The sequence below is a fragment of the Heterocephalus glaber genome, unplaced genomic scaffold (assembly GCF_053883595.1).
Source record: "Heterocephalus glaber isolate CG9 unplaced genomic scaffold, H.glaber_assembly_v1.0 deba00001553, whole genome shotgun sequence".
NCBI classification, from domain to species: Eukaryota; Metazoa; Chordata; class Mammalia; order Rodentia; family Bathyergidae; genus Heterocephalus; species Heterocephalus glaber.
The window spans coordinates 14,757,287-14,776,611 of NW_028258344.1; the positions used below are offsets into that span (position 1 = coordinate 14,757,287).

At 38.3% G+C, this 19,325-nt stretch overlaps 1 protein-coding gene across 17 annotated transcripts in view; it reads right to left on the reverse strand.

Moving 5' to 3' along the window:
• Positions 1-19,325, reverse strand: part of Ncoa2 (nuclear receptor coactivator 2) — a 279,931-nt gene that overhangs the window by 60,305 nt on the left and 200,301 nt on the right. For 13 of the 17 annotated variants that reach the window (XM_087190446.1, XM_087190438.1, XM_087190448.1 and 10 more), the window contains 2 exons: positions 9,526-9,609; positions 2,431-2,534 (listed from right to left, as the gene is read on the reverse strand). In XM_087190446.1, the coding sequence (XP_087046572.1) occupies positions 2,431-2,534; positions 9,526-9,609 (188 nt within the window). The remainder of the gene's footprint in view (positions 1-2,430; positions 2,535-9,525; positions 9,610-19,325) is intronic. The other 4 variants (XM_004842067.4, XM_004842063.4, XM_087190450.1 and 1 more) reach the window with 1 other exon arrangement.

Consider the following 19,325-nt stretch of genomic DNA (forward strand, 5'->3'; position numbering starts at 1 on the left):
GAGTTCGATCTCCGGTACCAAAAAAAAAAAAAAAAAAAAAGTGATACTAGTTTTATGTTTTTCTTAAATATTCTGTCAGGTTTTCTTATAGTAGACTGATACTAACCCTCGAGAACTGTGTGTACAGGTAAGCACTGGCAGGGGGACAGGAAGGCAGCTGATTAGCTCTGTACCAAGTATTCCTTTTAAACTCACTGTGTTAGATACACATTCAACAGGGATTTTCATAATTATATTACCTATAGTTCACTTTTGAAAGTACACACTGCTTCCCACTTCTCTGTAAAAGGATTGATTTGTGGCGTAATAAAACTGAAAGATGAGGGGCCAGGGATTTAGCTCAGTGGTTCCGGCACCTGCTTTGCAAGTGCAAGGTCCCGAGTTCAATCCCCGGTACCAACCCCCACCCCCCAAAAACAAAACAAAAAAAACCTGAAAGATGGAATTGTTTCATCTCATAAAACTGTTTGTGTTTCACTATGATATCCTCTGATGAAAAAAGCTGATATTTGGTTCAGTTGCCTAGCAACCACTATGCTATGATGTAAGCATGAGTGTGCATCTATGCCTAGGAACAGCTCCATGAGAACGTGTTTTCTGTTTAAACGATCTCATGTAAACGGGTAAATGATTTAAATTCAAACCATGTCATTAGATTCAAACACTATCTTTAACATACTCAGCACTATAAGTCCTGCTACATAGGTACTTGCTCAATGCACTAAATTCTGAAATATCATTCTGAAACAGCAAAAATGCTGGTTTGATTTTGAGTAGGTTCACTGACATCTAGCAGTCTGATTTTCTACCATTAATGAGCTTAAACTCAAAGGGCTTGAATCACAGTCTCATGGTTACTCCAAGCATTTCTTTTTTTGGGGTATCGGCGATTGAACTTGGGGCTTATGCTTGTGAGGTAGGGAGCGGAAGCACGGAGCTAAATCCTGGGTCCAGCATTTCTTTATAGAAGTCTCAAAAGTCTTCCCAGGAGTTTCTACTCTAATTTTTCCCACCAGAAATGATGAATAAACACAGACATATACAAATGTCCTAACTGTAACTATTTAGCTTATTCTAATTTTCAAATCACTTTTCTGTTTTTAATTCTAAAGTTTTTACAAAAGAAATCACCCACTTTCTTTCATGTAATTCTAAACAGTCCACTTAGGTATACAGTCTTCATTATCTGCTTCTAAGAACCAAGTGGGAAGCAGCATTCTCTGGTCTTCCACTGCTGCTATGAGTATGGAAAAATCAGGTTAATTGTATTTCTAGTTTTTCCCTGGAAATTGTGGTTGAATGTTTTAAAGCCAGTGATTCAAGGGAAGATAAACAATAACTAACATTGGGTCATTTAAAGGCTTTTGGCCAGCAGGTCCAGCCCTAGGGAATGAATTCTGTCATTGTAAATACAAAGACTGGGTCAGATGATCTTTAATCTTTTTTTTCTCTCTCCCACCTACTGCCCCCAATTATATGGTAGATTTTCACAGAATTAGATTTTCTAAAAATAAAAATCATATTATTCACCAACTAAGAAAAGGTGACAATAAGGTCAAGAGAGAATTAGTTATCTTTGTTTTAAAAATCATAATTTCTTATATATGTGTGGCGGCTGCAGCAAGCTTCTGATTCTATGACAGTACTGTACGCTCATATGGTATTTTTCAACCCCATCATATTATCAGCAAAGTAAATTATCTTGAGAACTGACATAATTTATGTCTCAAGGTTCCTGTTTCTTGTTATATTCACTGACATTTTTTATTCTCTCACTCTAGCCTACACCTTGAATTTTAATTTTGGAACAGGTATAGCAAAGCAGTTGGTATTTAGTATGTGTTAATAAAATAGGAAAACTAGATGTCACAAATTCTAAGCAGTAGCCAGCCATAAATCTTCCCAAAGTTAATAAAGAAGACACAGTTAAGATCAGAGCCATTACACTATACTAATCTTAGAAATTCCTTCTGTCTATTCCTTCAGTTTTCATTTTTATGAGGTAAATAAGCTAGTTTGAAGTAGCACACACAAAAACCAGAAGCCTCCTCTTTGTTTCTCAAATTTTAACCTGGATATATAGGCAGAGGTACATGGCATACAGAAAATTTAAAATTTTGGGGTAACATTCCAAACTAAAATATACCATAGCACTCAACAGCACTTGTGAATGTAATTTTCCAAAATGAGTGCTCAACTGTCAATTTATATTCTCATTTGATTAACTTAATTCCATACTGTTAGTTTCAAACAGACATGCTAGCAGCAGGCTCCAGAACACACACTGATAACATGTACATGTTAGTGAGCTCAAGAGGTCTGTAATATAGTACTAATGTGAGTTCTTCTTAAATTGTATTCACTGGCAATTACCATCATGTGAAGATCAACAACAATTTAGAATACAGAACCAAAATGAAGGCATGCTACCTCAAGCATCATGGGCCCCAGCGCATCCTTGTCGATGACACCCTGCCCTGTGGATGATACGTCTGACTTCTGCACTTCATCTATGTTGGCAGCTGCTGCTTTCTCTGCAACAAAAAGAAGTGTGAATGAAATGGTTGTGCTACTTCAAGGGCAGAGTTACACAAAAATATTTTTATTGTAATGATTTATAAAACTCCCTGGTAGGATAAGATCTGGCTATAAAAAACAGTACATCCCCCTGACCCTGAGTGGGAGAAAAGGCTGGAAGCAGGAACCAAACATTCACTTTTCACCTCCAGAACCTGTGGCTCTGATCTCCTTTTGGGTTGCTGAGTAAATGAGTTTAGGTTTCACACTAGTCCCCGACAGGCATTTCTGTAGATTATGAAGCCACCATATACTATGGCACAATTAGTTTCTACTCAAGAGAGTCCCAAAACTAGGATAAATGAGGGCCTGTTGTTCAGAATTCAGTAGCATAACATATTTGATGAAGAATATCATGAAGTCCTGCCCTGCTGTGGTTGCCCCCACCTGACACTATATAAGGTCTGCCTGGACTCTTTAACTATTCCACTTCTGGTCACATTTAATTTAAAGTGATCAGGAAGCCGAGGATTTAGCTCAGTGGTGCTGCCACCGCCTGCCTCGCAAGCGCAGGTCCAGAGTTCAATCACTGGTACCAAAAAAAAAAAAGAAAAAAGAAAAAGTGATCAGGAAAGATTTGGTACCTAACCTATTCAAAGGGCTTAAGGATTTAAAGTGGAGGGACGAGACACCCATCAGGCATCCAGAGAATGTCCTTTGATCTACTACAGATGTGTGTGACACATGCTCCTGGACTGAGCTTGGCAAGGCAGGCAAGCTGCAGATGAGACTATTGGGGGGGGGGGGAAGCTCGCAGGAGAAAGATGCATACTTAACAATATGTGTAAGGTAGTTATTTCAAGAATACCAAAAAAAAGTTTAAAGTGTAACTGATACATATCAACAACCTGCTAGAAAACAACACAAAAACAATGTGTCAATTATTTGTTCCCGAATAAATTATACCCTTGTTTACACTGAATGTTGCCATTGTGATTTAATGAAAATAAAAAACCCCCAACAAACTGTAACTCAATTTAGCACTCATAAACAACTGCTTTCATGACTTTTGTAAAGTTTTTCTTTAAAATTTTTATGCAGGTTTTTAAAATTCCAGATTAAAAAAATCTGGACAGGCTAATTTATGAAACTCAAATATAATTAGGAATCATCCACGTCCTCCAAATCTTGCCACTCCCATCCATGATGGAAACCTCCCGGGACCCGTATATTCATCAGTGGAATGGAAAGAGGACCTGCCTAGTTCAGGTCCAAACTCAGCCACTTACTATACACATCAGGACTTCAAGCCAGTTCTAAGGCTTTAGTTTCCTTTTCTGTCTTCTGTACATCATGGACTAGGCCAAGGATAAATAAAATGATATGTAAGACACACTTTAAAAATTACAAAGTTGTTTTTAGATGTAACTCATTACTAGCACATACTATTTGTATTCATTAATTCTTCCTTATTGAATTCTGTATGTAATTTTTTTTTTGGAGCTTATCACAAGCAGACTGTATCTAGTTTTTCATATTCTCCTACCTCCCTGAATCATCAACTTCTCAGAGCTAAAAAACTGTGACCACCTATAGAGACAGGACTTGTTTGGTAGCTTTTATAACTCAATATGGTGTGGGTTTCCCTTAATGCCAGCTCTCTACAGGCTTGGTCTCATCCAAACTTCCCAGCCAGTCTCCAGCTACAGGACACAGGACTGGCTCAGCCAACTACTAACGAAGATCTTTTTTTGTTGTTGTTGTTACTGGGGATCCAACTCAGGACCTCGTGGTTGCAGGGCAGGCGCACGGCCACTGAGCTAAATCCCCAGACCACGAGGATCTTTTTATTGCTAAAGTAAATGTACACTGGGGCCTGCGTTTTGTTTTTATTCTTTTTTTGACCAGTTTACTCTGTAAGCGGTAGATTTCTCCTTAGGTTCTGCTCACTCTCTTACCTTTCAGAAAAGGGACAGGATGTCACTATCACTTGCTCCTTCATCTAGTTTTCAGGGGCCATTTTTCCTCATGTACTATCCCCCCCCACCGACCCCTTGGATGGAGCAGGGCTCCTATACTCCTCTTAAATGCCCTATATTATGTAGGCCCTAGCATGCTTCAGACTGAAGGCTCCGTGAGCTTAATACAAAATCTCAAAACTCATGTACTAAGTATAACGGATTTATGCGGTCCTTTTGTATTCTTATTTCTGTTGTGTCTTCAGTGTACAGGAGCAAGGAACTGACATCCCACAGGGTGAGGGGCCTGCAGCCTTTACTCTGCCTCCCTGCTGTCTGCTGGGTACCATTCTCTACCCAGAAATATTCTTTAGCAGTAGCAATCATTCTCAAACTGGAATGTTGTAATACAGACTGAAGAGCCTTCCATCATGGCTCATTCCTAGGAGGTATTCCCATTCTCCTTCCAGCACTGCCACTAGTTCAGAGTTTTTCAAAAATATCTGGTGTCTGACAGATGGACTAGACACTCCACCGGTAGTAGATCCTAGAAGTGTTAGGAGCAGGTGAAGCTGTAAGTGGAAGAGTGTGAGGCCCTGGGTTCAGGCCCAGCCCCACAAAGAGGAAGAAAAGAGAACAAACAAAAGAATAAGAGAAAGAAAATTTAAAAAATGGAAATTAACAATGTTGAGGGAGAGTGAGAAATGAAACAACAGTGGCTCATTCAAAGACAGCTCTGTACCTATTACTGGACACTAGAAAACTGCAAGCTATTGTCACATGAGATTCTAATATAACAGTAGGAAATCAGTTTTCTGTGGTGTCTACATTACTGCTGCATTTTAGAGCAAATACAAAATAATTTTTGTGATAATAACTTAGGACCGTTTATAGACTTTGTGAGACATTTATATTTTGAGGATCTGACAATCTTTTTGAGGACCTAAATTCATCTATTAATATTTTTGCAGAGTCAAAAAAGCTTTTACTAAGATAACTCAATCAGGCAGGTTCCTAAACACTGCTAGTCTGGGCATTCTAATATTTTAGCAACATGCTTAGGCAAAGAATTTGTGACTTTTATCAGAAGATATATAGAATCAGGGCCAAATGGACATAATATTTTATTATTGAGAATTTACACATTAGATATAATTTGGGATAAGTCTAAATCTTAATTAAAACATAATTTAGATCTAATAAAACATGTATGTGGGAGACTACTGGAAATCCTGAATAAAGAAGAATTTTCACCCTGAAAAGTTACCTATAATGACAAAAAACATTGGTTTTTTTTGTGTTTATAATATTTAACTGATAAGCCGGGGATTTAGCTCAGTGGTTCTGCCATCTGCCTTGCAAGTGCAAGATCCCGAGTTTGATCCCCGGTACAAAAAAAAAAAAATCAACTGATAAATGTTTCTTTGAAAAGCAGCAGCAGGTATCAGTAACAGGATGAGCAGCTTACCTGAGCCCATGTGAGGAGAAGAAATGTGGCTTCGGGAGGGCTGCAGTGGTTGCTGACTGTGCAGTGAACTATCTTTGTCACCTGAGAGCTCATGCTTTAGCCAAGAGGGCAAAACAAGTCAATGAACCAATGAAGACAACAAAGGGCTAATCTGCTAAGAATGGACTTTAAGCTCAAAGAAGAGAAAAAGATGGCCCAACATAGCTGAAAATATTCACATACTCAGTGGATTCTGAGGGGATGGCAACAAGAAGACAGGTGGCAATGCATTTGTGGCACTGGACCAATAGGAAATCTTAATGTGGCCTTTAACATCAACACTTAGGAATACTAGCCAAAAGTTCTCATCTAAACTAGAGCTCTACCAATTTCTGACTGAAAATGAAACAAACCTTTTCATGAGATCAATTTGAAATTATTTTAGGAAAACAAGTGACTTGAAAGAAAGCCCCAACTGAGTCCGTAAGATTAACTTCAAGGGAACTTTAAAAAGTTGCAATGTTTAGCCAGGCATGGTGGCCTATGCCTGTAATCCCAGCACTGGGGAGGCTGAAAGAGTATCATCACAAGTTCAAGGCCAGCGTGGGCTACACAGTGAGTTCAAAGCTAGCCTGAACTACACAGCAAGATCTGGTCTCCAAAAAAAAAGTTGGAATGTTTACACAAATGAAATTTATGTACATTAAGAATGGGACATTTTCAGCACTTGTAACTAAACAAGTAAGAGCTAAAGGGTAAGAACTCAGGGCGTTTTACTCCTATCCTCAACAGAATGTTTGGAATATATGTATTTTCTAGATAATTTGTTACCTATTTTTCAATTCTGTATTGAATTTGTGCTTTCGCCATTTCTTAATATTAAAAAAAATCAGTAACATAAGGTAACAGAAAATATTCAGAAATATGGTTTTATCCAATGTTAACTGGAATCTAAATGAAACAGGCCCTGAATTTATGTTATTTGGGTACTTTTCATGAAGTAATTACCGCCTCTGTTCAATGTTCAGCTGAGCCTTGAAATTAAACAGAAGGAGGGGGAGAAAGAGGAAGACACAGACTTCTTTGATATATACTGTTACGCTAACTGGACATATACTGTTGTTTTTTAAAAATAATATACTGTTATCTTACAGAGCATTTTAGTAGTGAGTATCCTATTTTTATGTAGCAGATAAAAATAAGTTTAAATCCTTAGATATATTTATCCTTCTGTAAGTATAGCATTACTATATTAAAACACCCTATTTTAATATTTTTAAATTAGGCAATTTTCTCAGTGGTCACAAACTGTATTTAGTTTTCCATATTTTGCATCCATTAAACATAAAAATATATTCTGTTACAAAAATATCCTTCAGTAAAGTCAATAGTAGAAAGCTAGTTCCCAAGTTTCATATGATCACAACCTTAAGAAATCTCATTATTACAGATGGAACTCTTACACCAAAGAGAGATGCTAAAATTTAATTTTCAGAGCCTAAGAAAAGATTTGTCTTTGTGCCTTGACTTCATCATGTCTTCCTGCTGCACTTTAACCATTAGTTATTCTTTTTAGGTAAAGAATATGACCTAAAAGAACAACAATAAAAAATAATTGTTTCTTCACTTTCAAAAAAGATTTTTAAAAATCATGAAATAGCTATGATGTTTTAATAGCAGTTTTACAAATGAAAGACCCTGCCGAATGGAGAGACTATCCAAGGATGCCTCTCTCATCTTTTTCTCACCATCCTTTTCCTCCTGGGTGGATGCTCCAAGAGCAATCCTTTCTGGTCTCTCCATTTGCCTGCTCTCCAGAAATCCAATATTAATTAATTAGATTTCCAGTCTCAAAGCAAAGAACAAAACCCCGTCTCTTCAGGGACTGTGTTAAGATGAGTCATACCACAAAGTGGGGGAAAATCATTACTATATCCCGTAAGTTTTTAAATAAGTGATTATTATTTGCGTTTTCTCTCAGAATAAAAGGTAGGTGAACAGAAAAGCATTTCATCTCTAGAGGTATAACTGACTCAAATATATAAGGAGAAACATTTTTTTAAGCAGCTAGATTAAATTACCCTTTATTATTGGCATGCAAAAGCATATATTTGAAAGTAAAATTCCAGTTTTCTGATGAGAACAATAATAAATCAGAAATTGATCCTGGCAAAAAATTATCTCTTAAAAAAACATTAGATAGGGCTGGGGATTTAACTCAGTGGTTCCGCTGTCTGCCTCCCAAGTGGAAGGACCCGAGTTCGATCCCTGGTACCAAAAAACCAACAAAACATTAGACATTTGTAATTATGAAGTGTTTTTTGTTTTCTTTTTGTACCGGGGATCGATATGAAGTGTTTTCTTTTTAAAAGACCTTTACACATTCCTCTAAAGTACATTTATTGGTTTTTGGCAATATATCAACTCTCACATATTAGGGAGTCTTGTCTACTTGTTAAGACAACTGCACTGAACACATAAACTCAAGGAGTCTTTCCAGAAAGCACTATCAGAACAGAGTGCTAGGACTTCACAGGGATGGCCACATGGTTGCTTTAAATCCAGCAGAAGAGGTGCAACCACCACTGATTACTCAGAAACCTGCACACCATTTAAGGCCTTACAGGGGACAGGATGATACTGCCAGTACGGCAGAAGTTGATCCTTTTTTTATTCTTTTTGATCATCTAAGAGGCTGCAGAAAACTTGTAGACATTAGCCATATTTAAAAAGCCAGAATTCAAACAACAGCACTCACTCTGTAAAAATACATCAACTGAGAGATAATCCACAGGGTATTTACACATATACAGTATAGAAGAATTTTCCCTCTGCCTCTGTTTAGATTTCCTTGATACGAAAGCCAATTAAAAGTTTGTTATTTTTGTATGTGGTCAAGCATGAAGATAGCTGCTTTTACTGAAGCTGTGTTATTTAAAGCATTAGAATTCCTCCCTAAAATGGACTGATACTTTGTGCAGTTTTTATAATTAATTCCACTGCTTCAAAATGAGTAAAATCACTCACCCAAAAACCTATCAATTTTTCAGTGGACTGATGTTAAACACAAGTCTAATCATCTTCACAACAAATTTTAAGATTCTACTGGGAATACAGCCACAATTTCAATCTTTTCTTGCATTTAGGAACTGGATGGTTTCATGTGAAGTGATTGTCAGACCCAGCAGTGAGACCCATGCAGAGCAGAGAAGTCACCGAAACAATGACAGGCAGTTTCTGGCCAAGCATTAAAGATTAAATATTACAGGAAAAGTTACACAGCATCTCAAAGGTTCTAGAAGGTAAAATGAGAGAATTATGCATCTGCACCCAACTAAAATTAGAAAAGCTGCCATATGGCTCTGTGAAGCCAGCAGCATTCTTATTCATTAGGAAGTATTCTGCTAACATAAAAACACAAGGCCCTTCCTGTGCTCTCCAAATGTGTTTATCTTTTCAACATTAATGCACGATATATCATCGAGCTGCTGAAATCTCCTGCCATGCATATTAAAAAAGCACAGCTGCACTTTCTTTAGTAGTGGGAGGAACCTAAGCCCCAAGATGCCTCCCTCTCTTTCTGACACTGGCTTGTTAACATACCATGATTTCCCTTCAGCATGAAGAAATGGCAAAAGGCACCAATCTCAAGGCCATCTCCATCCAGCAAAATCCTCTTACACTCTGCTTCAGAGAAAGCACCAGACTTGGTTTCATTTTCATCAATGGCAAGACAGTACTGCTTATACAGGACCAACAACAACAAAAAAATAAAAATAAAAATAAAAAAGAACCAACAACCATGCCACAAGTTTGAAATGTATAGGCCCACTTTTAACATGAATGCTGTACTGTATACTTATCAAGAGAAAGGACAATCTCTAGACTCTAGAGTACAAATGGCTAGAAAAATCCCTCTGTTCATAACAACTATTATGCATTCTGCTGTCACCCACATGTATTTTTATTTAGTACTATATTACCCATCAGTGTTGAATTTGATAGGTAACATGACACTGGATAATCTTGCATTGTGAGCTATGTGAGTATACAACAATTTATCCAAAGTCTCTCTTAAATAATCTAAGTTTCTAGTTCAAGTCCCGTAGCAGCTTAAAGACATCGAAGAAAAAAAAAGTCAGGTGCACAATAAACCACACAGATTCTGAAAGAACCTATGGAAACAGCTTCAGAACTGTTACAAGTTCATGAATTGAGAGGCAACATATATTAAGTTTGTCATGGCAGCACTTACTCATTCAGTGAGATTGCAGTGTGTCTCTACCTTTACCTTCTGGAGTAATGGATTGAGAGTTAAGGCCAAACACAATATGAAAATTGTTAGAGTAAGTTCTAAATCACTGGGCCCAGCTAGCTAAGGTTTTAGCAGCTACCTGAATAAGAATATGAAGGAATCATAATTTGTTTAGAAGGCTGAAAAGAAAGAATGAAACTAGATGGGGGGAGGCGTCAAAACTCAAGTCAATGGGTATGAAAGAAATAAAAAGTGAAGTTCTAACTCAGCACTAGTTCAAAAGATTAGGGGCAGTTTCTCAAAAGACAAAATTATAAAAATGTTTTCTTTCAAATACTTACGTTAATTCAAAAGCAAAGCCAACAACATTGTGCAGGAACACTTAATAAGTTTCTGATAAAATATAGAAATGGTATGAAAGTTTTTTTCTAAATCCTCAAAAAGATTTTGGTCTAAGTAATGTAAACATTTTATCTCCCAAATCATGAATCCTGCTTACTGGTCTAGATAACCTCATGTCTCAATATTTCTACCTTACGCCCAGCAATACTGAAGCTCATTTCCCCAAATGCATCATACTGCTTCAAGATTTCAAGCACTAGCCTGAAATCTCAGTGCTCTGGGAAGCTGAGACAGGAGGATCACAAGCTTAATCCTAGCCCGGGCAATTTAAGGACTTAGAAAGACCCTGTCTCAGAATAATGGGTTGGGGATGTAGCTCAGTATGGAGGCCCTGGGTTCAATCCCCAATATCTCCCTAACCCCTAAAATTCAAGCATTCTCTCAGACTGCACACTGGCACAGATGCCCTTCTCTTTGAGGACCCTGTTGCTGCTCCACAAAGCTCACTTCAATTAAGTTAGACCCCTTCTTCCTGTTTTCTCCATGTCCCATGGCTACTCCATTACAACACTTCCCCCACCCTATGAGTCCCTTTCACTGCATTGTTGGCGGCTTTGGGGCTATAAGAAATATCTTTTTATTCACTTCTTGGCACACAGTGGGTACTCAATGTTGTGTTGAGTTAATAGTGAACAGTTTTACAGCTGCAGCTGAATTTAAATTCAGCTTTACCAGAATCCAAAGATCACAAATGTTTCTTCAGAAATATGTATCTGTTTGGAAGAGCTTTACAATGTAGGTAACATAGTAGAGTGGAGGTTTAAGATGCTTTTTGGAGTCAAAGCATTAGGCAGTGCCTGGATGAGAATAAAAGTTCAGATTATATGTATTAAGCGCATCAGGGTAATTACTGGAGAGCATGTGGGAAGAAGAAAGTCTCAAGAGAGATAAAAGGGCTTGGGGGTAGTGGGGGACATTCCCAAACAAACTTTATAAATCCAGATTCTCATCTAGGAAGTTACAACCTGCTTTACGCACAAAAGAAGTTTGGACATTAATGGAAGTTTTTATCAGATCCTGGAATTTTCCTAGCCACTCATAGCTCTTAACATAAATTTACAGGCTGGGTGGAGTGTATGTGTGGTGGTGGTGGTTCTACAAATTGTCACATTTGCCTGAGGATCTGGTATGAAAGAGCTTCACCAGGTTTCTTGTCCCTCCCACAGTGTTCTCCGAGAGCAGTTGGCCTCTAAGGACCAAGTTATGCTTGAGCCAGAAGAGCTATCTAGAAAGTGTGATTAGCCTGAGGAAGGATGAAAATCCCTGGAGGGGCTGGTAAAGCTGAATGCCATGAAAAGGTTCAATAAAGATGCAGGGAAGAAGGACAAAGGGAGGAAGAAAAACAGGGAGGGTTGGTGACTACTGCTGTCCACTGGCCCTGTCACCTGTCCCTACTTCCACAAAACTCACAAGGCTTCAGCTTCACCTTAAGGGTGGCTATTCAGAGGGGTGCCTCCCACGGTGGTGAGAGGCCTGAAAACCATCCTGTCACCTGACCTTCATTTGTTTTGGGGGCTATCCTTTCATGCTCAGGAGTCCTTTGTGCTTCCCCTTCGCACCAAGGTGCACTGCTCTGATGCATTTTCATTGTTCCACTTCTTAGACCTGCCTGCTCTTTTCCCTGCATAATCCTCCCACCTGGGTATCTTCTTTCCAGTTTCTCTCTGCAGATGATGCCACCCTAAAGAGACCGCTACAGCTACTTGCATGTGTCCTCTTCTCCTTCCCCCTACTGTGATTCTAACAATATCACAGGGAGGTTAAAATTCCTGGTTTCATTTTGCTTACTACGGTCTATTCCCAAATCTCTCATTCTAGCACTTGCTTGAGCAATCATGGGAGGGCTTTACTAGTGTGCTTTGTAAAAAGCAGGTGTTCCTAATTTAAAGTACCTAATGCAAAAAGCTGATAATAGAACACAGAATCATCTAATTTAGAGACCTAAAACATTAAATTATGCTAAATCATATCTGAGTTAGAGAAGCAAAGCACTGATAACGACGAAAGAACTTTATGTAAGAATGCACAGGAGCACAGAAGTGGGGGACGACACGGACCCAAGGGGCAGGCAGACTCTCCAGGGGTCAAAGCAATTAGAATTCACCAGAACAAAGGCAGTGACTGCAAGGTGAGTGTAGAGCACCTGTGGCAAAAGCTCTGCTGCCATGGACTAGAGAGGACCAGGGTCAGCAGTATCTACTCCCCGGGTCATAGGACACAGCGTGCGTGCATCCAGAAAACCTTTCAATTTCATCACCCAGGTCTTTCACATCCCCTTGTCAAAACTCTTCAGTAGCTAAGAATTTGGTTCAGTCTAGATCAATTCTGCAACCTGATAACTGAAACAAAAAGCAGGTAACTCCTAGGCAAACATTTAGAGAGGAAAAGAAGTGTCTACACCAGATTTGTTCTTATCTCAAAACATCTGAAAAACTCTGAACAATTATAGTAGGCAGAGCTACTATTTCTTGTGACTACAACTGCCATTATTTGTTGTTTCTTTAGGTCATTCTCTATATTCTGGTTCACAAAAGATTATTTACTCTGGCTTGTTTTTGTTTTTTAACCTGTAAGGAACCATCTATGGGAATGGGACTACCTAACAGTTAATATGCAGACATGTACATAAGCACAATACTACACCTTAAAAACCCTAAAAATTGATATTCTTACTCTGAGAAACTCAGCTTGGGGAAGGAACCCAGATATACCCTCAAGGACTTTAGAAAGAAAGGACATGTTGAAAAGTGTACAATCCTGGGAATTTTAACACTGCAAAGGTCCATATGCTCCCAAATAGAACTTTTTTGGGGAAACTACACAAAGTATCATTTTTATAATATAAGGCAACAAGTTTATTTTATCCAAATGCTTTAAACAGCTTTAACTCTGAACTCAGATTTTTACATATACGTACAAATGTGTCCCCTCACCCTCAAATTGCACAATGGTCCTAGTTCTTACGAATTGGGCACTAGCAAGGCTGTGCAATAAGGGCTGACCACGTGTGGCACATTGCAGTGAGGAACACAGCAGTTATGAGTTACTCATCTTCTATACTAAGATCATCAGGGACCCTCTTCCAAAAAATTACCTATGTTGAACATGAGCAAAGTCTGGTGAAAATGACAATGTTTGTTTTGAAGGCCAAACATGTATGTGGCACTACAAAGCATTTTAAAAATAAAGTTTACCTATACAACAAAAAGAAACACAACTTATATTAAATTTTCAATATGTATACTTAAATTTTGTCTGATTGTGGAACATGATCACTGAATTTAGAGTAAAAGGTAAGTAAACAGTAGGTGAAAAGGACTGGAAAGCATTTGGCAAATAAAAAGCAGATTTTCCTAATCTGTTAAAATATGTTGTTTCTTTACTGCCAATACAATACTCTAACTTCAATGGACATTCTAGAGAAAGTTCCTGTCAGATCTCTATTTAATAGTCACTGTATTTTATAATGACAACAGGAGATTTAAACAAATCTTTAAAGTGGCTCTGTAAATTCCTTACAGCATGAACGTTCTCCAATTTAAGCAGGATTGGCAGTGAATCATCAACCAAACTTCTACAACTATTTAAAGCAGGAGGCAATTAGAAGGGAAAAATGGTAAGCCTTACTCAGAAACTGACATGTCTCAACCAGGCAGCAGGAGAGGCACGAGGGCCCTGAAAACTGCTGGCACCTGCATGTTTCAAAGCCCATCAAAAGTGCAGAAGAGACCTGGCCACAATTTGCATGTTGAGGTCAAAGTGAAATTAACAAAGAAGAGCAACAGTTACAGTTTTCTTCAGTTGGTATCCTGACCACCTCTGCTATGAACAGATCTCCTTTTCTTAATGCATGTAATTTCCAGCATATTTTGTAAATTTAGGGAAAAATACTGTGATGCCCTGGTAAATTTAGTAATTCTCCAGGATTTTATTTCAGCAATTTTCTTTTAAATACTTGTAAGGACTATTTAAAAATCCATCTGCAAGAAATGAGAAAAACTGTCATTTCAAAATCTGGTAATTTCTTCTCCAGTAGTTTAGAGAAAACTTTAGCCACAATAGCCAGACATACAGTGAGCACTATGGCTATCAATGGGCAAGACAGAAAGAAAAGTTCGCAGGTGGATTATAACCATCTATATAGGCCATGGAACATATCATAATTCAATAGCTTATTATAAACACACAAAAAACATAATAGTAATTATGTTATTCCCTATTAAATTAACTGAGTTAAATTAGTTTAAAATTCATTTTGCTTTACATTATTAGCCACAAGAGATGTTTCCATAATATTCTACATCCACTCAAATAATGAAATAAAATCTTCATAAAATGTTTTCTTACTTTCAATCTTAATTATCCCAATTAAGCTTTCAAGCGCTAGATGAGGTAGTATTGTACAGTCATCAAGACTTCAGAAAAGTTCTACCCAGTGGAATTCTCAAATAAATTTAGCTCAATGCAGATAGAAAATCTGAATCCGTGAAACTTGTTTTTGGGAATCCTGCCTGCCAGTGACAGCTTACAGGTGAGGCAGATAACGTGGGCAAAGATGGGTAGGGCTGCTGGGCAGACCTGGTCCTCAGAGGCAGCACAAGAGCAGAAGGCAGTCTTTCTCTGCAGACTTAAAAGCCTGGATTTCAGGGGGATGCTGGACTTGTGTCATTTGTAATTCACCTGCCTCTTAAAGGAACCAAATATTATCATAGATTTGCCTTTTCAAACTGTCTTGTTTTTAATTGCATCAATGGACAGTGGGCTCCCCAGAGATTAGAACTGTGGTAGTTGTCAGGTCTGTATTGCCAACAAAAGTATTTGGCTGCATATAGGTTTTCCTGAGAGCAAGTTTAGTACATGACCTCAATCTTTTCCAAGCTTATCATAATGCTGTTAAGGCTCTGCTGATTCAGCACAGCAATCTATAATCACTTGCAAAATGCCCCTGCCTCACAGGGATGTTATGAGACTTAATATAACAATATATGAGGAACACTCTGAGCTCTATAAGATAGGCACTAATGATACTATTCTGCATTGATAATTATAGTCTTACAAAGAATCTAATAGACCTATTCACTAATTATAAATAAAAAGTACTTCAAATAACTTACCATAAATAATTACATGTCAAAAATCTGAAATCATTCAGGTTTTAAAATGGAATGGACAGGCTTCAGAAAGCCATTTCAAAATGAAAACAGGTAAGTTTTTAATAAAAGGAAAATACATTATGTGTCTTGGTGATAAAACAGAAATTGAATCAGAAACTTTTACAAAGCAAAAGCATATTTTATTACAATTACTCTGAGTCACTGCTACAAAATTCAATAACATTTCTATGGGGCCAGGGATTTAGCTCAGTGGTTCCGGTGCCTGCCTTGCAAGCGCAAGGTCCTGAGTTCGATCTCCAGTACCAAAAAAAAAAAAATACATTTCTATGGTTTTCCTACCAACAAATTTAAATTTTAAGTTAAAATCAGTAAAACAATACATTTCTTTAATATATTTCGATAACACTGAAAACACAAATTTTAACCAACACTAGGTTAAAACATGGATAGTTTGCAGAATAATTTTCTTTCTTTTCTTTTCTGAGACAGAGTCTTATGTAGTTGAGGCTGGTCTCAAACTCACGGTGATCCTCCTGCCTCAGCCTCGTGAGTGCTGGGATTACAGGCATGCGCCACCATGCCTGGCTAATATTTTTCTTTTTTGCAGTATTGATTACTGAACCCAGACCCTTTACACTGAGCTACATCCCCAGTGGTGTTTTTTTTTGGAGATAGGGTCTTGCTAAAGTCTGTAAGTGCCCAGGGTGGGCTCAAACCTGTGATCCTCCCGTGTCAGATTCCCAGAGTGCATGTGCCACCATGGCGGGCTTTCTAGTTTAAGCATTATACTAATGCTCCCTTTTTTGGCAGGGGGGTGGGGTGCAGGGGGAGAGAGGTGGTAGCATTTATTTCATAGAGGGGAAATGCCTACGCCTTTTACTCTGAACAAGCCCATCCAGGGTAACATGATGCCTTCAACTCCCTTTCAACTGAGGTGTGTCGAACAGAACAGGGCCAGCTGAGGTGGCAACACTGGGCTTTCACGTGCCACTGCCTTTCCTGGACAGTGACTCTGGCCTTCTTGGTTTAGCAGGTGCCATTTCCTCACAGAAATCTCAGAATCTCAGGGGAGCCAAGCTGTTACCCTCTGCTTCCCTAACCTAGCCATAATACCATTTGCTACATCATATGGACAACAACTCATTTGATCTGGATCTTCTCAGAATTCCCTCAACACTGTCAGGTGCATAAGCAGAGACTGGTTTTTTCATCTTTGTATCCCTACCTCCTGCTGCAACTACCAACCCGTACAGACAGTGTGAGGCAGATGGACTAATCTACATGGTAGAGAAGGCAACAGAAATGGTCCCTCGAGTGTCTGCCTACAGGATCAACTCCCAGCAACAGATAGGACCAGGAACTTTGCTTTCTAATTATCATGTAGAATTTTCTTTTTAAAAAAGTAGTATTTTATGTTTTTAAAAGAATCATGATATCAGTTAGTGGAGATGTAAGGACTAAAAAGACAAGCTTTGCCCTCTCATGGGTTTTAAGGCACACTGGCCAGGTGAAGCCAAGTGTTAAAACAGAGGACTATATTTTTGAAGTGTTAGGGTCTAACATAACTGAAAAATTAGAAATTTCTATGTAATAGTTTGAATTTATATGTATTTTATTTATTTAGTGGGAAGACTCAGCTTGTTTAGTGGGTTAAGTTTGGGAAAGAGCACTGATACGGATGCTGAGTGAATACAGACTCTAATTATCTAAGAGTTTCACTAAGAATGCTTTCATCAGAGAATGAACATGGCAAGGGCTGATTACTTAACTCAAAATAAACTTCCATCAACACACCAGGAACAATGCATACACCTCAGGATGCTAACGGGGTCTAATTAGCTCTCTGAAGTGTAGCAGCTCAAAGGAATTTTGGAAAATAAAAATGTGTAAAAAAAAAAGAAAAGAAAAGAAAAGAAAAGAAAAATGCGAAGGCTAATGATCTTTTTGTTACCCTCTCAAGATAAACTCAACTGCCAAGGAAATTAGACTTACAAGTCTCAAAAATTCAGATTAAGAACACTCTACAGGAATAAAAACAATTTGTTAAATTTTCAAAGTTAAACCCAGTTAAGCAGAATACTTAAAAAAGAAAAACATACTACCCCATGTATACAAGATAAATTATAAGATCTGTCTTTTCTAAGAAAACCGAGTCACTGAGACAGGAATGGAACTAAAAACTCACTAGTACCTAGATCTTTTCTCTTGCTTACCCAAATATGTAAATTGGGAGCTCAATTTAAAATCTTGATCTCTAAGAAAGATTACATGGGGGAAAAAAAAAAGAAGAGGCGGAGTACATGGAAATTACCAAAGGGGCTCTTCAGAGAAATATGGAAGAGAAACAAGATAGAAGAATTAATATAATCACCTACTTATTATACAAAGGAAAGTCAAAGATAGTTGGTTTTTTTTTTTGGTACCAGGGATCGAACTCGAGTCATTGCGCTTGAGAGGGAGGCGGCAGAACCACTGAGCTAAATCCCCGGCCTTAGTCAAAGATAGTTGGGAGAAGATGAACATATAGAATATAACTTATTTTAAGAGAAAAATGGGGATGGGGTGACTAAAAGTCAAAGATTATTTGGGAGGAGATCCTGTGGTAAGGAAGCTAAAAGAGGTAAACCTATTAAAAAGAAAACAGAGAAACTGATAGGCACATGACTTTGGCACAAGAACATTTGGTATTACAGGCCTTTACAAATGTTGGCATTGAACCCATATGCTTTCAGGTTCATGATGAACAACTTCTACTCCAAGGGACATTTTGGATAAAATTTAAAGTGCTCATAATTTGTTCATTAAAAAACATATGGAAATAGCTTTCGTGTATTCTATAGGCAAAGAACGGACAGCAAGTATAGTCTGACAAGGCTGCATACTGAGAATGCAGATATCAGAGGTAAAACTACTATGGCTTTGAAGCCACTAACTCAAACATCCACCTGGTCAATCGTGTAGTACATACATGCTTCCACACTGAATGACATCATGCCAGTTAAAGAGGCAAAGTAGGCTGCTGCCCACTCCTCCCACTGCACAAAAGCTTTATCCATATTTCCAGCACCCCATGTAGAGTACTATCCTCTAGCAAGACGCAGAGCAACCCGAGATTTCCTGTGAAAACAGATGAGCCTTACTTTAATTCTTCATGTAATCTAAGACCCACCATTGACTCTGTGGACTCTGTCTGTTCAACAGAACCTAAGGAAAGGAAAAGGCAGCAGTGGGGAGGGGTGTGTGTGTGTGGTGTGATGGCACACACACACATGGGATGTCATTACGGAAGTGAAGGAGACCAACAACCATCTCCCATAAGATTAAAAGTGATAGGGGATTTAGCTCAGTGGCACCGCACCACTGGGCCTGCCTCACAAGTGCAGGTCTTGAGTTCAATCTCCAGTACCAAAAAAAAAAAAAAAAAAAGATTGAGTGGTAACTAAGGAGGGCAGGGATTTAGCTCAGTGGTTTCGCCACCTGCTGCACAAGCACAAGGACCCAAGTTCGATCCCCAGTACCAAAAAAATAAATAAAATAAAAAGAAAATCAAAGAAACAAAAAGTTAAAAAAAAAGTGATAACTAAGGAGCTTCTAAAGACTGAAGGTGATGTGGGAGTAGAGGCCAAGATTGA